Raw genomic sequence first — 22,804 nt, 5'->3', positions numbered from 1 at the left:
TATATAGGCAGTCCTCGGGGTACATCAGACTCGACATACGTTGTTTTGTGGTTACGTCGCCATCTCCCATTTATTTATATATAAAAAAAAGTTCCGTCATTTTTATGTATGTACATATGTGCTTTATGTTTTTTATTATTTATTAGCTGTACCCAGCCACGCGTTGCTGTGGCTCAGTCTGGTTAAATGGAAAAGAAAAGAGAAAGCGCACGTTTCTAATATGTTCAATTTCACAATGCTTGTGGGTATACAATATTTTCTGTTGTTCCATTGTCTGTGCAGATATAGAGATTGTCTGGTTTGCTGACTCTAGAACACGCAACATATAATTGTCCATGTGAGAAGCAATCCGTGTCTAGATCAAAACCGCACAATTCTAAAGACTAGCCCTGAGCTTTGTTGACGGTGATTGCAAACGCCAATTGAATTGGTAATTGAAATCTCTTAAATTGAAATGGCATATCCGTTGGAATCATAGGAATGCGAGGAATGAGGACATCTTCACCTTTGAAAGGTCCTGTCAAGATTGTTGCTTCTACGACGTTGCTCATTAATTTTTTTACTGCAAGCCGCGTGCTGTGGCAAAACTTTGGCTGTTTGATATTTCACAACATGATAATTGGCACGCCGATTTTCAATTGCAGTATGTGTGGTGGCATCCCTGGCAGATAGAGTGAATTCAAAAATTCTGTTGGATAAGTAACCGCTTCATCTGCTTCCACAACAGTGTCGAAGGACTTGTATGTGACTGCCTCACTTTGAATGTTAGACTGAATAATATTGTTAAGTTCGTAGAAGTCTTTGTTCTTGGCCGCAAGAATAGCTTGTTCACTCAGCCAATCGTGATTCTTATAATTGGTTTGAATATTGGGAAATACTTTTTCAACCAATTCTTCTTTTGACATCACTAAATTGCAGAAGTTATGAGGCAATGAAATTCGTCCTGAGGTCAGATCAACCGGCACCTTTCTGTTCCCAATTTCCAGCAATTGATGTGAGAATATCTCAGCTGATTGATCGTTTTGCAGCTGGACACACATATTTGTAGTTAATTTTAACGGCTTTACATGTCGCCACAAAGTAGAGTATTTCAGGCAAGCATTTATTTCATCCGCTGGTGTCGATCGAGTAATTACAGGTAATGTTTGCCTGAAATCTCCTGCAAGCAATATTAATGCGTTCCCAAATGGTCTGATATTTCCATGCAAATCTTGCAATGATCGATCAAGAGCCTCGAGCAATTTTTTGTGCACCATTGTGCATTCATCCCAAACAATAAGTTTGCATTTCTGCAATACTTTTGCCATGCCGGATGCTTTGGAAATGTTGCACATGGGAGTTTCAATGAATTGCATGTTCAATGGCAATTTCAAAGCAGAATGAGCAGTTCTTCTACCTGGTAGCAATGTCGCAGCTATTCTGGACGACGCAAGAGCTAAGGCTATGTCATTTTGGGATCGAATTGCTGCCAGAATCAATCTAATTAGGAACGTTTTACCAGTTCCTCCTGGCGCATCTAAGAAGAAGATTTCTCCAACCGCGTTATTGACAGTTTGCATTATTTGATCATAAATGCCTTTTTGCTCAAGCGTTAGCTTAAGAATTTGATTGCACATACGACAAAAGAACACCCGTGTTGTAATTTTGTTCACAACGCAATTCTACATCGAACGAAACAGCAGCAGATCGATTCGGTGATGGCATTCCCAATTGATTGAGAACTTTGTTTGAGATTTCTAAGCACAAATCTTCAATCATTATCAACATTGAAATGGAATTGTAAAATTGAAAATTTGGAAATCGTAAATGGATCGTAAATCAGAAACATTGAAATAGAATCGTAAAATATTTAGGATAATGTGTGTTGCTATTACATTCAACTGATGGCGCTGTTTTTCAAAAAAAGCATGTTTTCACCTGTCACAGGTGTGACATCTATATAATAGTAGGTATAAGGTATATAAAAACATGGGCGTATTAGAATGCAAAGTTGTGTCAAAATTTCAAAGCAATCGGTGAAGAACTTTCAGAGATTTAAGATTTTGAACAAACGAACATTTACATTTTTATTTATATAGATTTAACACAACTAAAGATCAGGAACTGTTATCTTTCTTTTAATTTTTTTTTTTTACTGTTTCACTTCATTACTGCTGTGTATGTGCTCCATGTGAGTGACGTAGGTGATATATGTGGGTTCTGACTTACTGCAAAAATCGCGTTACGTCGCACTCTAAGAACGGATCTCCGACATAACCCGAGGACCTACTGTATAGAGATTAGGATGTGATATGATAAGTCCTAACAATAGCTTTAGTGCTCATGAACAGAGAGCATGGTATCTATGAGTTTGATTTATAATTTTTATTGGTTCTTCATTAGTTCATCGAATTACCCAGTCAATATTCCTTTGAGGATACTAGAGACCTTCCAGAGTAGGTTATTTTCAAACAGGCTATAACCTTTTAATAGGATTTCTTACCTTAACTGTTTGTTCAGTTTTTTCAAAAGCAGTTTGAAAACTAGGTCCATTCTTATCAGCCTAAAAAAACAAACAAACAAAAGTTCTGAAGAAATTAAGGCCAAATAAATAAATCACTTATTTATGATCTCTAGTTTATTTATATTGTTACAATTGTATTTTATATATACTATATATTTAATATTATTGTCATTTTAGGTTACATCCAAATAATTTATTATAATCATGCAAATTTGTCCTCTTCAAACATACAACATTCACTTGTGGAAAATGCAGCTAGGAATCAGAGTTATAAACACTGGAGTTTGGAAGGTTTAAAGGTCATCTAGCCCTGTGGTCGTCAAACTGTGGCTCATGAGCCACATGCAGCTCTTTGGCCCCTTGAGTGTGGCTCTTCCACAAAATACCACAGCCTGGGCGAGTCTATTTTGAAGAAGTGGTGTTAGAAGTTTAAGTTTAAAAAATTTGGCTCTCAAAAGAAATTTCAATCGCTATACTGTTGATATTTGGCTCTGTTGACTAATGAGTTTGCCGACCACTGAGCTAGCCCATCTATCACGTAATGCTTGAATCCCTGTATAATGTCTTTGACAAGTCTATTTTATGATATCTCCAGTGAGAATACCTCTTTTTCTTACAAATTCAATCTTTAGAAAACTTTGATTTAGTGATGTCTTTACACTGAATAAAAATCTATCTCATTGGTTCAAGTTCTGCTCCTTGGAAATATACATAGTAAATTCAAAGTTTTACCTTATGTGAGAAGTTTACCTTATGTGAGGTAGTTTTCCTGCCTGCCTGTTCCCATAATGTTTTGTGCTCTTCTTTATTAGAAAATCACCACATTATGTTATCATTGTTTTTTATCTACCTCCCTAATAGTCTTCATCTTTGTAACCCAAGTACCTAACAGAACTTGACACATAAAGACATTCAATAATGTTGAATGATTAAACAAATCAACTAATCTATAATAGTAAAAGCGTAATATGCTAATTAGACCGGACGACCTTCCGAACGAAGCCAGGGCTGCGAGGAAAGCCCGGGTCCCAGGTGCCAGAGGGAAGCCGGTGCCGGCAACTGGAGGAAGGAAGGCATACTCTTGCACAAATTTCATGCATCGAGCCTCTAGTCTTAAATAGAGCTAAGTAACAGTAGTTCCTTTACCATTCCTCATATGGTAAATTTTTGAGTCCTTAATTCTGGCAGTTCTCTACTGAACCCAATTCAATTTTACTTTATCCCTCTTGATGTAGAATACTCAGACAAATGTAACCTATATAGGCAATGAATTCAGGTAAGTGAATATACCCTAGAAATTAGGAGTAGGACCTACTTCAACCCAAGATGTTCGATGGCTTTGTAAAAATCCTAGTCTAGTCCTGTACTTAAGTGAAAAAAGAAAGAAGGTGTAGGAATAAAAAGAGAAACAGTAGATAGCTCTATAATTAAAACCTACGATACACATGCAGAGCCTGTAGTAATCTATTGTCATATTTTTCCTTTCAGGGGATAGTTTGAAATATACAATAAATATATAAACACTAGAGGCCCAGTGCATGAAAATTCATGCACTGGAGGGGGGATCCCTCAGCCCGGCCTGACCCCTCTCACAGTCCGGGAGTCCTCAGGGGCGGGAGGCGACCCGGCGATCAGGGGAAGGAGATGCTCCCTTCACACCTCTGTTGCTGCCACTGCCGGCAGCGCAAACATTGGCCAGCCCTGGTTACCTGAGCCTCAGGCGGCCCTGGGCAGCTGGGCAGCCGCCATCCAAGGCTTGCCTGTGCCTCAGGCTGGCCCTGGGTGGCTGGACAGCTGCCATCCAAGGCTGGTCTGCTCTTTGGGCTGGCCCTGGGCAGCTGGGGGTCTGAGGGGACCAGGGGACTCTGGAGGCAGGAGCACGGAGTGGCCAGACCCGGCGGGGGGCAGACCCACCCTTGCCACGCACCTGCCACCCAATGGGGCTGAGGGGGGGACTGGGTGCCGCCATCTTGTGGCTGTGGGTGCCACCATCTTTGAGGGTGTGGCGGTCAATTAGCATACTCCCTCCTTATTGGCTGTGGGCGGCGCATCTTTGTGAGGAAGTGACAGTCAATTAGCATATTTCCTCTTTATTAGATAGGACTAGAGGCCTCGTGCACGAAATTCGTGCACTGGGGGGTGATGTCCCTCAGCCCAGCCTGCACCTTCTCCAATATGGGACCCCTAGGGGGGGGGGTCTGACTGCCGGTTTAGGCCCGATCCCAAAGGACCCCAACGGCCCTGCCCTACAAGCCTGGTCGCCCCCAACTGCCCTGTGGGATCCGGCCTAAACCGGCAGTCAGACATCCCTCTCACAATCCAGGACTGCTGGCTCCCAACCGCTCGCCTGGCTGCCTGCCTGATTGCCCCTAACCGCTTCTTCCTGCCAGCCTGATCACCCCCTAACCACTCCCCTGCCAGCCTGCTCCCCTGCCGGCCCGATCGTCCACAACTGCCCTCCCCTGATGGCCAAGTTGTCCCCAACTGCCCTCCCCTGCCATTCTGATCGTGCCCAATTGCCCTCCCCTGCTGGCCTGGTCGCCCCTAACTGCCCTCCCCTGCTAGCCTGATTGCCCACAACTGCCCTCCCCTACCGGCCATCTTGTGGTGGCCATCTTGTGACTACATGGGGGCAGCCATCTTGTGGGAGGGCATGATGGTCAATTTGCATATTACCTCTTTATTATACAGGATGATATGAACTATACCTTAATATACTCCACTTTTAAAAGATCTAATCCAGGTTTGTCAGAAGAGCTAATCAAGTGAAGTGGCTTTTTTTTGGATCCTAGATTAAAGAAAAAAAAAAGTGTTTCAAATAAATTGCTCTCTTTTAAGTTTAGAATTTTCTAGATGTCTTATTCTTTTTTAAAAAAATTAAGTTTTAAAAGCCTATCTGCCCATATTTACATGGTTATTAAATGCTAAAGTTATCACTGGTGAAGAAATAAATTAATCCAAATCCTTAACCTACCTTTCTCATCCAACTAACATAAAAACATGCATATTTATTTTCTTTCATTTTATACCTGTGTTTTAAAAAAGTCAAATTTCTCTAGATATTTTAAGGCCATATATGCATTTGTAAGGCAGTAGAAAGACTATAGTTGTAAGAATCAGAAAATGTGAATTCTAGTTCATCTCCTTTATCAAAACCTATTTAACTTCAGTTTCCTCAACTATTTAAAAAGGAGGTTGCACTAGAAATATATGTAATATCCTGTTGAACTATAAAATTCTTTGAACAAATATCTCATTCTTAATAAATAATGTAATTAGTTTTTCTTTGTTTAGACCAAGAGAAGGCTTACATAGAAAAATATTTATTTTATTGGAGTGGAAATGTTAAATTTCTTTGGATTTAAAAACAACAGGTACTACCAGATGTCTTCTATATCCTTAAGTAGATGTACCAAAGAACTGCCTCAAGAAGCTGTGGAGGGAGAAGTCATTTATCCATTACTGAATCCATCTTTGTTTTATTATTTGTAGTTCTATAACTCATGTTTCTGAGACATTTAGAATTTTCCCTTGAAATAACTTTCCTTAAAGAAAAAAATAGCCTAGAAAACTTATTTGTATTTGTTTACCTTAAAATAGTAATATAAACTCCATCTTAACAGTGCTAAGAGAAACTTACTAACATAAAACCCCTTTTTCCCTGTAACCTGAGATTTATTTTAGTTTCAACTATTTTTGAAAAAAATAAAAAGTAGGTATTTTATTTGACTAAAATATTAGGTAATTTTAATTTAAGTGGGTTCACCCATTCTTTCATTCCTTATTTATCTCATGAGCACACAAGATGTACTAAAATAAACTATAAGCACTTCTGAAATAAAGAATTTTACATTCCAACATTTTTATTTTTATAACGTGGTGCTGCTTCCCTATTCAATAGAAAGAACAAGCACTTCAATATTATAAACCCAGAAATAAATTTTAGGTTTGGCCATTCAAAAGACGCATGATCTTGAGTACGTAAACTATTTAACCTTTCTTTGTTTGTAAAATGGAAATAATACTCCCATATAAAGGAGATTTACTAGTATATGGACTCTCCGAGGTAGTAAATCATAGTAGTTAAGAATCCAGATTTCAAGGGTTGAGCCATTAACTAGGATGAAAGACCTTGGATGAATTACATAAAAAACTTTTGCTTTAGTTTCCTCATATGCAATCTGGAGACAGTAACATTGCCTTTCTCATAGCATTGTTATAAGAATTAAATGGGTTATTATTTGAAAAATATTTAGAACAGTGCTATTTTTTATTATAAACATTGTTATATAAATGAAAGTATTTCAGACACAGAAAAGTGGTTTTATATTTATTATTAGCTATTGTTTCCATTTTTATGTCTATTACCTTGAATTTCATAGTAATCCAAGCTGATTTTCTTTAGGTAAGATACTGCAGTTAAATCAAATGTTCTCACTGTAGCCTCTGTTCCTAATTGAGTAACATTAAATACTAGAATTGTATCTTCTTCTTTCTGTTGTTTGGTAAATTCCAAAATCACCTAAAAGAATCAATGAAAGGTTAAGTAATCTGAATCATACTAAAAAAAAAAAAAAAAAAAAGCAAAATCAAAATCCTTCTTTGCACATATCATCAATGAGAAGCGTAAAAATTTTGCTCACACTTGTCTACCATTAACTTATTTACTATGATTGGAAATTATCATCTAAATTCTATTATTAAGAATTATAACTATATCTATATGAAATCATGATGAAATTTTATATCCATTATTGATTTATATTTTTAAACTTAGTAAAAATAGAATGTCTGGATTCTTCCATAATATGACTTTCTTAAACCTGTATCTCAAAAAAGAAATCATATTTAGTGATAAAAGAAACATTCTCACTAAAATAAAAACATAAGGATGTTCACTATTATACTACTATTCAAATTTATTCTGAAAATTCACTATTATACTATTATTCAATTTATTTAGCAGATGAAAAATAAAATACATATGTGGCAATTTTTAAAACATGCAAGTTCTTTGACACTCCAACAAGAGATAGAGGGTCTTTGTCCCTTTACATTTGGGCAGGCTTGTTATTTGCCTTAATCACTGATTACAGAGGAAGTAATACTATAATGACTTCCAATGTCAAAAAAGGCTATGAAACTTCCACTGTGAATGCTCATCCTGAGGGAAGCTAGCTGCCATGCATCAATGGCCAGCCTCATCGGTGAGCCACCTCTGAGCTCCTCTGACACTTCAGGTCACTATAACATCAGTCAAATCTGACTATAAGTATGTAAAAGACTATACACAAAAATTACTAAACTGTACCCTTCCAGAATTCCTAAACCACAAAACTGTAAGCAAAATAAAATAGCTGTTTTGAGCTAATACATTTTGGGATAACCAAATTTCACTACAGAAACATTTAAAACTTCAAAATGGCAAAAAAAAAAGTCAAATTGAGAAAAATATTTCCAACAGTACTACTATTTTTTTTCTTAAAGGAATCTAACTATTTATCACTTTTGTTCATTCATCCAATAGTTAATAAAATATTTATTGGGCATCATCTATCATGTATGAAGTTGTGCGAGCCACTAAAGACATTGAAGTGACCTGGAGAGACAAGGTTCTTGTCTTCATGAAGCCTACATTTAGGGAGAATGGAGAAAAATGAAGGTTGCTCTCTTGTATTGGGGGGGTCAGACCTTTCCAATATGATGGCATTTGAGTAAATATCTAAAGGAAGTAAAGAATCAAGTTATACAGGAAGAGTATTTCAGGCAAAGGAAACAGTAAGCACAAAGAATGTGCTTTTGGTATAAGTAAGGGAGACTAAAAGAAAAGTGAAAACAACATGAGACAAGAACTTTGCTCACTACTTTAGCTCCAGTACCTAAAACAATGCCTCGTACATGATGGCACTTGATAAATACTTACTACAGGAATGAATGAAATATAGCTGGAGTAGAGTGAAAAGAATTCCATGAAAGCCCTTGTAGGCCATAGGAAGGACTAAGCCCTTTGCTCTGAGATGGGAAACCAGTAGGTGAGCAGTGACATAATGTGACTTTCAGTTTATAAAGATTATTCTGGTTTAAACAACCAAGATGGCGGCATAAGTGAACACCTGTACTTGCTGATTATCACAACCACATCAAAACTCCAACTAAAAGACAAAACAAATATCAACCAGAACCACGGGAAACATGGTTGAGTGCAAGTTCTACAACTAGAAGGAAAGAAAAAAACGCATTGAGACTGGTAGGAGGTGCAGAGGTGTGGAAGTGCGGAGGTACAGAGACATGTGAAACAGGCTGACAACTGGGGGCGCTGTTGTTTTTCTCAATCAGGAGGTAGATACAAGCTCCCGATTGCTCTAAATTCCAGTTCCAAGCAAGACTCTGGGGACCCAGACTCATATGGGGAGAAACTGGACTGTCTGGCATCGGGCAGGAACGAGAGGGAGGCTTTCTTCCAGAGGTACTTGCAGCAATCATTGTTCCTGCACAGGGCTGTGGGACACAGAGACCCAGGGACCTCTCCGGGGCAGGGCGGACTGGCAGCCATTGCTGTTTGCTATGCCCTGAGACCCCACCCCACCCAATTTACAACCCCACCCAAGTTGTGCACAGCAGCTTTTGCATATGAATGGCCTGTTCCCCTGGCAACCTAAAACCTAACAAACTGCAGCTGGGTCAGAGCTCCAAAGCATCCAAAAGAAAGCCTAAGGCCCTGCAGCAGCTTGCATTGCTTCTAACAGCTGGGCCTCATCTGGGCACTTCCAAACTCCAAACAAAGAGGAGGAATCTGCAGATCTCGCTGTAGTTCCTGCTGGGTAGCATCAGGCAGTGGCTGACTTTGCACCTCCTTAGAGATCCCAGAGCCAGTGTACCCAGTAGTCAGTGTGAGACCATACCAGATTACAACCCTTCACATCCATAAGCGACACACTCAAGGGGTAGACTCAGTGAGCACCAAAGCCCCACTGAAGCAAATCCTGCCTCATGAGGATGTCTCTAGCACAGCAGTTCTCCCATTGTAGACACAGCTGGTCCTCACAGCCAATTGGCCTGGAGGTCAATTCCTCCCAGTTATACCAACACAATCAAGGCTTAACTACAATAGGACTGTGCACACAGCCCACAAAGGGGTGCACCAAGAGTGTCCACCTCAAGTAATTGGGGAGGCTGAGCCACTGGGCCCTACAGGACACCTACTACACAAGGCCACTCTATTAACACAGGGAAGCAGCCAAAATGCGGAGACAAAGAAACAGGTCACAAATGAAAGAAATGGAGGAAAGTAAAGGACTGGATATAGAGTTCAAAACCACGGTTATAAGGTTACGCAAGAATCTTCTAGAAAGCTCCGAGAAATTTAGTGAGACCCTCAAGGATATGAAAAAGGACCAATCAGAAATTAAGCATACATTGACTGAAATAAAGAATAATATACAGAGATCCAACAGTAGACTAGAGGATTGCAAGAATCAAGTCAAAGATTTGAAATACGAAGAAGCAAAAAACACCCAACCAGAAAAGCAAAAAGAAAAAGAATCCAAAAATATGAAGACAGTGTAAGGAGCCTCTGTGACAAATTCAAGCATACCAATATCCAAATTATGGGGGTGCCAGAAGAAGAGAGAGAGCAAGATATTGAAAACCTATTTGAAGAAATAATGACAGAAAACTTCCCCTACCTGGTGAAAGAAATAGACTTACAAGTCCAGGAAGCACAGAGAGCCCCAAACAAGAGGAATCCAAAGAGAACCACATCATAATTAAAATGCCAAGGGCAAAAGATAAAGAGAGAATATTAAAAGCAGCAAGAGAAAAACAGTTAGTTACCTACAAGGAAGTACCCATATGACTCAGCAGATTTCTCAACAGAAACTATGCAGGCCAGAAGGGAGTAGCAAGAAATATTCAAAGTGATGAATAGCAAGAACCTACAACCAAGATTGCTCTACCCAGCAAAGCTATCATTTAGAATTGAAGGTCAGATAAAGAGCTTCACAGACAAGAAAAGACTAAAGGAGTTCATCACCACCAAACCATCTAATCTAATAATAGACAAATATGCAAATTGACCGCACCTTCGCTACACCTAAGCCACGCCCACCAGCCAAGCCACGCCCACCAACCAATCAGGACAAGTATGCAAATTGCCCCAACAAAGATGGCGGCTAATTTGCATATCAAGACAGTGTCGAAAGAAGCCAAGAGCTGCAAAGGGGAGTAAAGCTTCGAAGAAGCAAGCAAGCCAGGGGGGCGGGGGGAGGAGAAGGGAGGAGCGAAGTCAGGGCCGTAGGCGAAGGGAAACGAAGGCGGGCTGGAGGAGAAGGCGGGGCCGGCGGCAAGGGCGGAGCGGAGGCGGGGCCGGGGCCGAAGGGAAACGCGGGCAGGCTGGAGGAGAAGGCGGGGCCGGTGACAAGGGCGGGGCGGAGGCGGGGCCGGGGGTGAAGGGAAACGCGGGCGGGCTGGAGGAGAAGGCGAGGCCGGCGGCAAGGGCGGAGCGGAGGCGGGGCCGGGGGCAAAGGGAAACGCTGGCGGGCCGGAGGAGAAGGCGAGGCGGGCGGCAAGGGAGGAACGGAGGCAGGGTAGAGTGCAGCAGGAAATCCCATTGCAGGAATTTTCCTGCAACGGGAAAGCTAGTTATTATATGAAATGCTGAAGGGTATTCTTTAAGAAGAGGAAAAAGAAGAAAAAGGTAAAGATAAAAATTATGAACATCAAAGTGACAACAAATACATTATCTATCAACAAGTGAATCTAAAAATCAAGTGAATAAAAAAATCTGAGGAACAGAATAAACTGGTGAATATAATAGAATCAGGGGCATAGAAAGGGAGTGGACTGACAATTCTCGGAGGGGAAGGGAGTGTGGGGGGTGTGGGAAGAGAAGGGACAAAAATCGTACACCTATGGACGAGGACAGTGGGGGGGAGGTGGAATAAGGGAATGGGATGGGGTGGGAACCAGGTGAAGGGCAGCTATGGGGGGGGAAAGAGGAACAACTGTAATAAACTGAACAATAAAGATTTATTAAATTAAAAATAAAGAATAAAAATAAAAGGATTATTCTGGCCCTGGTTCAGCTGGAGCGCGTAGAGAAGGCAACCGATCCATGTTTCTCTCAGACATCAATGTTTCTCTCTCTCTCTCCTCCCCCAACCCTCGTTCCTTCCTCTCTCTCAAATCAATAAAAAACATCCTCAGGTTAGAATTAGAGGGGAAAAAATTTAAATAAATGTCACAGAAATTTTCTAAAGAAAAGAAAATCCTAATTAAGAGTATTGAGCTTTTTCAGAATACATCAGATATACTATAGATCACTCTTATATCAGATTTTACAAAAAAACAATTCATTTTCTTGGAACTGTTTGTGGGGAGGGGCGGGAGGGCACTAGGAAAAATAGAGAACCCACATTTTATATATACTTAATGTTTGGGTCTCATATTGGACAGTTTATAATGATAGTGATAATAAGAATACATTTGTTTATAGACAAAATAAATATGTATACCTCTTTAATTTCAAACTTTAGTAGAAGATTAATGAGCTCCTCATTTGGGGCCTCTGCAACTTTTTTTCGTTCTGATCCTTTCGTACTTTTACCAGTCTGTATGTCTCCATCTTCAGCATCAAAATACTCATCATCGGACTCTAAGGAAGAAGATATTCATTTGACTTGAGAGAATGTCCATTGAGAGCTGCATAAAACACTCAAATTTAAATCTCTCAAAAATTAAATTCATTTATTAGATATAATCTTCATATTCAGAGTAAGAATATAGTTTCAATGTTTTTCTAGGTCTCACACAGTGACTCAACCTGGCAAGTAATAAGTATAAACAAAATCAAACTGCCCTATGTTTTTCACTTTAGTCTACTCATTCAACTTTCAATAAAATATTTACTGGGTATCATCTATCACGCATCATTAGTCTGTACCAGTCACTAAGGACACCAGAATGACAAGGACAGGCATGATCTTTGTCCTCTTGAAGCTTATATTTTAGTTCAAAATTAAAAGAGATCAGTTAGGCTAGAGCAGTGGTTCTCAACCTTCCTGATGCCGTGACCCTTTAATACAGTTCCTCATGTTGTGGTGACCCCCAAACATAAAATTATTTTCGTTGCTACTTCATAACTATAATTTTGCTACTGTTAATGAATCGTAATGTAAATATCTGTGTTTTCCGATGGTCTTAGGTGACCCTCCTAGCAGTTCTCAACCTGTGGGTCGCGACCCACAGGTTGAGAGCCGCTGCTGTAGAGCCTCCTAGCAGTTCTCAACCTGTGGTCGCGACCCACAGGTGGAGAGCCGCTGCTGTAGAGCCTAAGACCATCGGAAAACACAGATATTTACATTACGATTCATTAACAGTAGCAAAATTACAGTTATGAAGTAGCAACGAAAATAATTTTATGTTTGGGGGTCACCACAACATGAGGAACTGTATTAAAGGGTCGCGGCATTAGAAAGGTTGAGAACCACTGGGCTAGAGCTAAACAAAAGAATCAGGTAGTAATTGTGGCCAAAAAAAAAAAAGGAGCTTTTTAAAATCCTAAGCATTTTCATTCACAAAAATCCTTTCAATCAAATGAAGAAACTTGGGCTTTAAAAAAAAGGGACTCGAAACATACTGCTGGTTAGTAGCACAACTAGAACTAAAACCAGTAAATTACTATAATACTTTCAAAATTCTTTATTTTCTGAAAATGTTCTCTCTATATACTTGGTTTAATAAAGAACATATTACTTTCCTTACCTGATTCCACTCCATCTAGCAACAGTGATGTACCAAGTAGGTCTTTTGTCCTATTTGAAATAACAGGAATTGAGGATACCTAGCAAATAATATAAAAAGTTTCCTTAATATACTAATCTAGCAGGATTAAATATACAGAAATGAAACAAATACTGAAAAAGTAACTACTAATTATTAAGACTACTACCTGCAATTATAAAGGCAGAACAATGTACAACTCTAGTAGATGAGTCTATTTATCATTGTGTGTCATTAGTTGCTATGTATTATAATACTAGAGGCCGGATGCATGAAATCTGTGCAAGGGGCTTGGCCCTCACAGTCCCGGCTTCATCTGAAAGGTCATCCGGAGGGACATCCGGAAGGTCATCGGCTGTCCAGTTTAATTAGCCGATTAGCTCTTTATTATATAGGATAAACTGTGTATCTTTATTATAGGTTCCTGGAAAAGGTATAAGCATTAGTTGGCTCTCTCAAATTTTGTTTCAAAGTAAGTGAAAATCCAACAGTTATATTCAGTTGTAAAAATCAATTACAATTAGTCATCTAGAAATTGTAAGTAAATTTTACACCAATCATTTTATTTTGCAACAATATAAAAATTTCTATATCTAGTTTCATTTAAAACAATAGAGGCCCAGTGAACAAAATTCATGCAAGGTGCTCGGCCCTCGCAGCCGTGGCAGCTTGCCTTGGCCCTTGCAGCTGCGCCGGCTGCCTCGGCCCTCACAGCCCTGGCTTTGTCTGGAAGGTCATCTGGAAGGACATCCAGAAAGTTGTTCAGCTGTTGGGCTAATTAGCATATTACGCTTTTATTATTATAGATATTTCATAAATTTGAAAGACATTTTTCCTTTCATGTATGTATTTTTGCTCCCTTCATTCCCTAAAACTGATTTTCTACCACCACTCTAAAATAGTAGTGAAACTAGGCTACAACTGTTATTCAATGTCATATGCAGTTCTATATAGATTCAACAACATTAAACCTCAAAAGTGCACCAAATAAATGAAACTGACCCTAAAAAATATTTTAAAATAAAACTGTTCACAGAACACTAAAAAAGAACTCATCATAAATACAAAGGTAAAGAGATTTAGCATTTTATTATATCCATTTACCTGTCTCTCAGGAGACTGTTCAGATGATTTCTGTGGCAAAGGTATACTGTTAATCAAACACAGCACATTTTTCATCTTCTGGTCAGAAATTCTCACATGCATCAAAGGAAGCCCTCCTGATACTTTAAATCTAAAAATGCAAGTCAACAATATAGTTTTAAGGTCCAGTTTCTCTATAATAGGGAGGGGGAAATGATTGGAGAAGAAACTACACTGTAGGGTCAAAGTTACAAATAAGATGTAAAATTTCACAACAAAATTTTAGCAAATCAAATTTAACAATATTTTAAAGGAATAATCATTACCAAATGAGGTTATCCAATAATGCAAGGCTGGTTTAATATACATCTGATAATGAACTATTGATACACACAACATGAATGAATCTCTAATTAATTATGCTAAATGAAAAAAGCCAAACAAAAGAGTTGAAACTGTATGGTCCTATCTATACAAAATTCTAGACAATTTTGACAAATCTACAGTGTCAGGAAACAAACCAATGTTGTCCAGGGAAGTTAGGAAAGGAGGAAGGAGGAAATACAAAGGGGCACAAGGACTCTGGGGGATGATGGATATGCTCATTATGACTGTGGTGATGGTTTCAGAGCATTACAAATCAAAACCTACTGAATTGTACACTTTAAATAGATACAGCTTACTGAATGTCAATAATTATATTGTTTTTAAGAAGGTAGCATATATATTTCATAATTATCTACTTAAATTCAAAATTTAGTTCTTACTTTTCATCCCCTTAGATATTTCTCAAGATTTTTTATAGTTTCATAATCAAAAGAACCTTTAATTTTTCAAGATTTTATATCATCGATATTGGACCTTGGATTTGATCCATTCAAAAAGAGATAACCAACTTATATGGAAAGTAAAGAGGTGACATATAAATCAAACAAATATTTTCTTAAAAATATATTTCTGCTATAAAATAATCATTTTTTTCTCTTCTTCAGAAATCTAGCTTTTCTTCATTAAAATCCAGACACCGATACAGATATATTTCATCTTATTGATTTTATAATATAAAAGAAACTCATACATTACCTGGCCATTCTAATGTCTTTTTCTACCATTGCCTTGGCCAACTCAACATGAATATCCATGGGTTGCAAAATATGCATAGTTGATGGATGCTGAAATCGACACTTTTTCCAGTTTTCCTCTTAAACAAAAATTTTTATTAATGACCTTTTAAATTCATTAAATATTTTTAAATCTATATATATTTTTTAATTTATTTCAGAGAGGAAAGGAGAGGGAGAGAAAGATAGAAACATTAATGATGAGAGAAAATCCTTGATTGGCTGCCTCCTACACGCCCCCTACTGGCGATCAAGCCCACAACCCCTTGACCAGAATCAAACCCGGGACCCTTCAGTCCGCAGGCCGATGCTCTATACACTGAGCTAAACCGGCCAGGGCTAAATATTTTTTAGATCACCAGATAGCTTTACATGTCAAAACCTACTGAATCTGTGGAAAAATACTCTAGCTTATTAAAAATAGTTAATAAACATATTCAATGGATGTCAACTTTTACAGCTTTTAGCATAAGTTAAATAACCTATATTTTTAAAATAGAGATTGATAGGACTGTGATATAAAAATAATACAAAATATTTCTTTGGAGAATGTTTATAAAACAGCTGTCATTTTAAAACCAACAGGAAAAGCTCAGAAATGTATTGCCTTGATTATAAAATTAGAGATCAGAGGGGTTGTTGCAGTTAAGAAAAAAAAAAAGGAAAAATGAAGGACAGAAAAAGAGGCTTCTGTGATTCCTAAGTACTATTACACTAGTTTAGCACACAATTCTAAAGCAAAAATGAGTTTTCATGACAAAAAAGTGCAATAATTACTTTTCTTGAAATAGGAAGGTCCCAAAAACAGACTTTCCAATGACTAACAGAATCCTACACATATCTTAACTAAATGACTAAACATCTTTTACCACTTATAATTCAAGCAATCAGTATAAAGTACATACAACAGAAAAGGCAAATTAATGGTCTGTGTAGGTACTTCCCTTTAAGGGATTAATAGAATCCTAATATATAAAAACTAAGTAGAGCATTATATATTTACATTTTAATAAATCTCATTACTCACGCTAGAAGAATACATTCTATACACAAAGACTATCTTTTCTTTCAATGACCTACTACAAAGTGATATACTCTAGAATATTTGGCAAATACTGCTTCTAGAAACTAAAGAAGTATAGAGAACCAGCAATCTTTACTTAAGCAGTAGAAAATACAAAAGCTTTTGGAAAATAAATTAATTACTTTTAGGTTTTAAAACTATATCCATACTGCTCAGATATCTACAAAAGTAAAAGATGTAATACTACTGAAATAAAAACTAATCTAATATAGTAAAATATTTAAAAATAAAGGCAGCAAGGGAAAACATCATTAAAACATTCCAAAAACAGAGTCAGAGGAATTGAGCCAATAGCAACTTCTATTTTGTGTTTTGGGCAGGTTCACAGTCATATCACACACAAAAAATAGGCAATGACTATACATAGATTAAAATGGTGCTAAGTACCATACCCTAAGATGAATAGCCAAATTTTTCATCTCCATTTGTAACTGTAAGAAAGATTTGCAATAATGGGCTTTCTTGTTTGGTTAAGAAACCAACAGGATATCTGTTCAAAATGTTACCAGAGTTGATTTACATGCACACATACACATATATTTACAAAAGCTACTCAACATAATTTCAAGATCCTAAAAACTGAGCAACCTATTACCTGCTCTTGCAAAGAGTAGTTGTACACTTTTTATTTCAACATCAAACTTGTCATATGCCTTATCCATTATTTCCTCCAGAGATGAATTACCAGTCTTCTGCAAACCTTGATCTTTACTGTTAAGCTAAAATGGAGGGGAAGAACTTCAATTTTTTAACAGAAAAGTACATAAATCAATATACTTCAGTTGTGTTTTCTTAAAACTAACTAAAATGAAAACATTGCCCTTAATTCACATTTTGCTTAGTTTTCTGATAATTATTGGCAAATATTTTATTAAAAATGTAATATTTCAGCATATATCTCTAATATGTTTGAGTAATACATTACTCAGCACATCCTCACTAACTAGCTAGAAATTACATAGCTGTCTATCTCAAATAATCTGTCTACACATACAACTCTTCCTGGCTCTCAGGAGTTATTGCCACAATGAAATAGCAAGTTTTATTCCTTCTTCTCCCCACTACATATGTAGAATAACTAGTCCATTAGAATTCAGCTCCAATCTCTACTTCCTTTTCCATCTTTTAAAGAAGGATTAATTCAGGACTATATATATATATTTAAAATATATTTTATTGATTTTTTACAAAGAGGAAGGGAGAGGGATAGAGAGCTAGAAACATCGAAGAGAGAGAAACATAGATCAGCTGCCTCCTGCATACCCACTACTGGGGATGTGCCCTCAACCAAGGTACATGCCCTTGACTAGAATCGAACCTGGGACCTTTCAGTCCGCAGGCTGACGCTCTATCCACTGAGCCAAGCCGGTTTCGGCAGGACTATATATTTTTAAATCTTCACATTTCCTCAGAGGCTTAGATTTCTACAAGCTTCAATACCCAAACAAAACCTTAAGTTCTCTTATTCTATAAAACATATATTCATATGTGTAGCATTTCCTATTGTCAAAATAAAAAAAATTAACAAATAACACTTTGAAATTAAACTCTGGAAACCTAGGAGTGTTTGAAAACTACTAGTGCTTCTCTCCAAGTAGAAAAAGACAACAGTAATCCAGTCCTCAAAGTCAAATCATCTACTATTACAAACAATTTTAGGTTTTTCTTTGCTTCTATAATAGCCATAAAATCCTATATAATAAAGAGGTAATATGCAAATGATCGTTACACCATGACACGTAAGGACCAAACAGCAGAAGAGTGGAGCACTGAGCTACCTACGAGCCTTGGAGAGCTACAGGAGAGCGGGACAGCAAGCTACCAGCAGAGAGCTACAGGAGGGTGGGGCAGTGGGCGGATAGCTACAGGAGGTCTGGGCAGCGAGCTATGTGAGGCAGAGAGCTACAAGCGGCCCCCTGAGGCAAGCGGCAGTGAGCTACTTGCACACGGATTCGTGCGCAGGGCTACTAGTAAATATATAAAATAATAACCTAAGCTGGCTTGACAAAATGCTAAGAAGAAGTAAGTCTAGGTTTAAGAAAATCTGAGTGGGGGAAAGCAAACTATCACATAGCTAGGTACCAAGCTAAGCAAAAAAGGGCAGGCAGAAATGCCTGTGTACCTACCTGAAATGTACCAAAATCTAAAATGAGAAGATCTGACTTTCTATGGTAGAAGCCTGTGTGTGGAACTATGAGATAAGAAGGCTTCAGATTTATCTTTAAATCAAGGACTTTTCGAGTTTCAATAATATGTGTAAGTCCTAAAAAAAGAAAAAAATGAAAGGTCAGAGGGTCAAGTTGAAATGTGTAATCATATTACTAACAACAAAAATATCAGTTGGAAAGTATTATGAAGGATTTTCAATTCAGCAAGTAAAGGAGAATTGTATATGTTCAATGGGAAATAATCAATCTTATCTTCGCACAGTACAGTAAACCCAACATAGCTAGTGCTTTTTCGAGAGAATAATTCATTATTTCTTTAATTAAGTAAACAGATAAAGTAGTAAGCTTCAGTTCAGGGATAATGTACAAAAGTATGTATCTTTTGTATCACAGTTTTTTTTAAGAATTGATCCAGAGAGATAGCTTCTACTTCAAGCTCAGGTTCTTAAAGGTAATGGCATACAGAATCATCTGTGCCCAATATTATTCTCTTTCTCACCTAGTCTAGCTGGCATATTTGACTTTGGATAAACCACGTACACACAATGCTACTCCATTGCAGAATATTGCCTGAATTTAAGATAAATAAAAAAAGCAACCTATACTATTTTCAATATAATATTTACATTAGAATACACAAAATTTTGAATGTTTAATTGATGCTTATGCAGACAGGCAAATTCTTTACCTGTAGCTGTTCTCTCTTTAATTTCTTCCAGCTTCATCAATGTAGCTGATGTTATTTGCTCAAGATCTAAACCTTTATTTGATTGAAAGAATTCAACCACTGCATTAATGGTTTTCTGTAAAACAATTTAAAATATAAAGAAATTATATACAATACTTTCCACATTACAAAATTTTAAGTTTTGGTTTAATTCTAAACAACTGGGCTTTAAACTGAGGAGGTACCTCCAAAGATAGTTTTCCCTCTAGAGTGAAAGAGAACCTAAAAAAGGGAATAGCCCAAGCAAGCTTACTGAAGAGGCAACAAATGTGTGCATATCATTAAAGTAACCTTAAATATATTTTATAGTATCTCTAGTTTTAGCCCTAATTAGCCAGAAGGTAAAACTCCACTTCTTTATATTGAAAATGAATTCCCCTACACTTTGAAGAGGAAATAAGGAAGCTGTTGAGCCCTTACTTACATCCAAAACTTGAATGTAAAAAATCAGACATTTTGCAAAACAGAATGAGTTCTGGGGACTGGAGGTACAACAAGGTGAATGTACCCACGATGTGAATCCATTTCTACACTATACAGTAAAAATAAGTCAGGGATCTAAACAACAGGGTGGAGCCAGCCTGAAGTGATGCCATGAGTGGTGAACCATACACATCCTGTTGGCTAGCTTGAGATGAGTTAAGAGAGTCTAAACAAAAGATGAGGATATTGATACAAAACTTGATCCAGCTCTTTCAATAATATCTAAATGTGAATGTTTTTTTCTCATGTGAACAACATATTAAATTCTTTCAGTTATTTCTAAAGCTCTTTAAGTTGGTTCCAAACATTGAGGGGAAAGAAGAATAAGCAAAGATAAACTGTAGTAGTAAGCATGTAATGACTGGGAGTAGTTGGTACAATGAACACAGCCTTTATAAATAGTGGATTCTATTTTTTTTAAATTCACACAAGCATAAATACACCTTATGGTAGAAAAAATCTATAGCACATAAAAAATTTTCAAAATTAACTGAAAAACATGTACTGCTTTTAGAATAAGAAAACAGTGGTAAGTAAATAAATGTTAAATATGAAAGAGAGAAAATAAGAAAACCATATGTCAAACATGTAAGATACAAGATTCACTTTCTCTTTGTACTTACAGCATCATAGATGACCTCCACAGGCTGAGACTGAACAACGAGAGTCTGGTCAGCAGTACTATTCTCTGGATTGGTTTCAAATTCAATTTTAAGCAAAGATGATGCAGTATCACCAATTGAAGCCACAAGGGATGGTACAGTACCCTGCTGTTTCAGACCTGTTATATACCAGTGTTCTAATTTTGCTTCCACCCTACAATCCAATGAAGAAAAAGAAGTGATATAAACACAATTATTTGTAATATAATGGTTTAAAACACAAATTTCCCTTTAAAACAACTCCACTGAGAGCCATGACCCCGAGCCATTACTCAGAGTTGAAATCCAAACTTCTCAACCTAGCATTCAATAACCCTCACAGCCTAAGGTAGTTTTTTTTCTTCTTTTATTTTCCTTGTCATCCACATAAAAAATAAAACAAAATAAAAAACAGAACTTTAGTCAACTTGCAGAATACTGCAGAAGTTCCCATAATTGCAGCATGAATACAAGCTATGCTCAATACTCATGAGACTCATATCCCTACTTTATGCCACCCTGAACACTCTCCTACCTCATCCTTTCTTCTAGTCCTTTCCATTCAACTAGTTTAAGTCCCAGTTCTCCTATGCCAGTGGTCAGCAAACTGCAGCTCGTGAGCCACATGCGGCTCTTTGGCCCCTTGAGTGTTCTAACGCCACTTCTTCAAAATAGACTCACCCAGGCCGAAAACCAACTTCTGCGCATGGGCCACGAAGTTTCAATCGCACTGCACGTGCACGCCCACACGTGGTATTTTGTGGAAGAGCCACTCTCAAGGGGCCAAAGAGCTGCATGTGGCTTGCGAGCCGCGGTTTGCCGACCACTATACCTAGGCCAAGTTTCTCTTCTACAACTGAACTTGTATAGCATTAACAATAAGGTATTAATTTTATAGTACCTTCTAACTTATGAGCTCTCTAATATGCTAAACAGATCTTAAAGTAATTTTTTGAATATCCTCTCTTATCAACTACAGCATAAAGTTATTGAAAACAGAAATGTATTGTTCCTATAGCCTTCATAATAACAACTCTATAAACAGTATGCAATAAATATTTATAAAGGATAGAGGAGAACAAATGATGAGCTTGCCATATAACTCTGTAACAAAACAAACTCAAATATAAAATGACTAGCATGACACAAACACACACACAAAATAAAATTAGAGAAGGATGACAATCAATCATTTTTTAATGACAAATAACACTACATCTTTGGGGCCTCAAGTCATACAAAATAAAAATAAAATAAAAATTTAAATAAGTTTTTTAAAACTTACTTAAGTGCTTGTGCTCCTGGTCGCTGAGATACTTTGGTGCCCAGGCCAATTATTTGAATTTTTAGTATTTCTGGAATATTTTTGTTTTCTCTTATTGTAATAGACGTGCTTACTAATTTCATTGTCATTATATGAGCAACATACTAAACAAAAGAATGAATATTGTTAAAGATTAAGCAATTATTACTTTACTTAATAATTTACTCATTTAAATTTGTTGAGTTATAGTGATCTATAAAACATTATGGTAGGTTTCTGTATCAATACACTCACTATAAAAATATATATACATTGGAAAATTCAATACAAATTGCTTGCTCAAATAGGACACTTACAAAATCCAAAACTAATTTCTCTCAAAGGTAATAAAAATAAAATAAAACATTTTGTGGTGTAAGAATTTAATTCAGCAGCTTTCACTAAAGCAAACTAATTCAGATTAATCCTTGAGCTCAAAAACTAGACAAAATATAAAGAACATTTGTTTGATGCCTTTGGAGAGTTAATCACACACTGAGAAAATAAAATCCTGATCCAAAAATTGATAAGTCAGGATTAGAGGTAGGACAGAGAACCAGGGAGATGATTCTCATCAAACTACACAGTATGATAGCAAGAGAGGAAGCAAAGGACAAAGTATTTACAAAATAGTCAGAAAACAATTAACAAAATGGCAATAGTAAGTCCTTACCTATTAATAATTATTTTAATGTTATAAACCATACACAAGAATATTTTAATGAACTAAATAATTATTTTAATGAACTAAACCATACACAAGAATAAACTCCAAATGGATTAAAGGCTTAATGTAAAACTCAAAACCATAAAAATCCTGGATGAATACAGAAGCATAGACATTAAAATCTCAGACATTTCTCATAGTAATATTTTTTCTGATATATCTCCTTGGGTGAGGAAAACAAAAGA

At 37.1% G+C, this 22,804-nt stretch overlaps 1 protein-coding gene across 1 annotated transcript in view; it reads right to left on the bottom strand.

The window, feature by feature from the left end:
- The window catches only part of VPS13C (vacuolar protein sorting 13 homolog C), a 177,107-nt gene that overhangs the window by 92,114 nt on the left and 62,189 nt on the right, over window positions 1-22,804 (bottom strand). The window contains exons 17-28 of the mRNA XM_054716188.1: window positions 21,875-22,017; window positions 20,572-20,764; window positions 19,427-19,541; window positions 18,697-18,833; window positions 17,166-17,289; window positions 15,449-15,566; window positions 14,387-14,516; window positions 13,265-13,343; window positions 12,016-12,155; window positions 6,872-7,025; window positions 5,212-5,291; window positions 2,483-2,542 (exon numbers count right to left, since the gene is read on the bottom strand). Coding sequence (XP_054572163.1) covers window positions 2,483-2,542; window positions 5,212-5,291; window positions 6,872-7,025; window positions 12,016-12,155; window positions 13,265-13,343; window positions 14,387-14,516; window positions 15,449-15,566; window positions 17,166-17,289; window positions 18,697-18,833; window positions 19,427-19,541; window positions 20,572-20,764; window positions 21,875-22,017 — 1,473 coding nt within the window. The remainder of the gene's footprint in view (window positions 1-2,482; window positions 2,543-5,211; window positions 5,292-6,871; window positions 7,026-12,015; window positions 12,156-13,264; window positions 13,344-14,386; window positions 14,517-15,448; window positions 15,567-17,165; window positions 17,290-18,696; window positions 18,834-19,426; window positions 19,542-20,571; window positions 20,765-21,874; window positions 22,018-22,804) is intronic.

This window comes from Eptesicus fuscus, chromosome 5 (assembly GCF_027574615.1).
Source record: "Eptesicus fuscus isolate TK198812 chromosome 5, DD_ASM_mEF_20220401, whole genome shotgun sequence".
NCBI classification, from domain to species: Eukaryota; Metazoa; Chordata; class Mammalia; order Chiroptera; family Vespertilionidae; genus Eptesicus; species Eptesicus fuscus.
The sequence above is the reverse complement of the archived record's forward strand: the minus strand, read 5'-3'. Positions and strand labels throughout refer to the sequence as shown.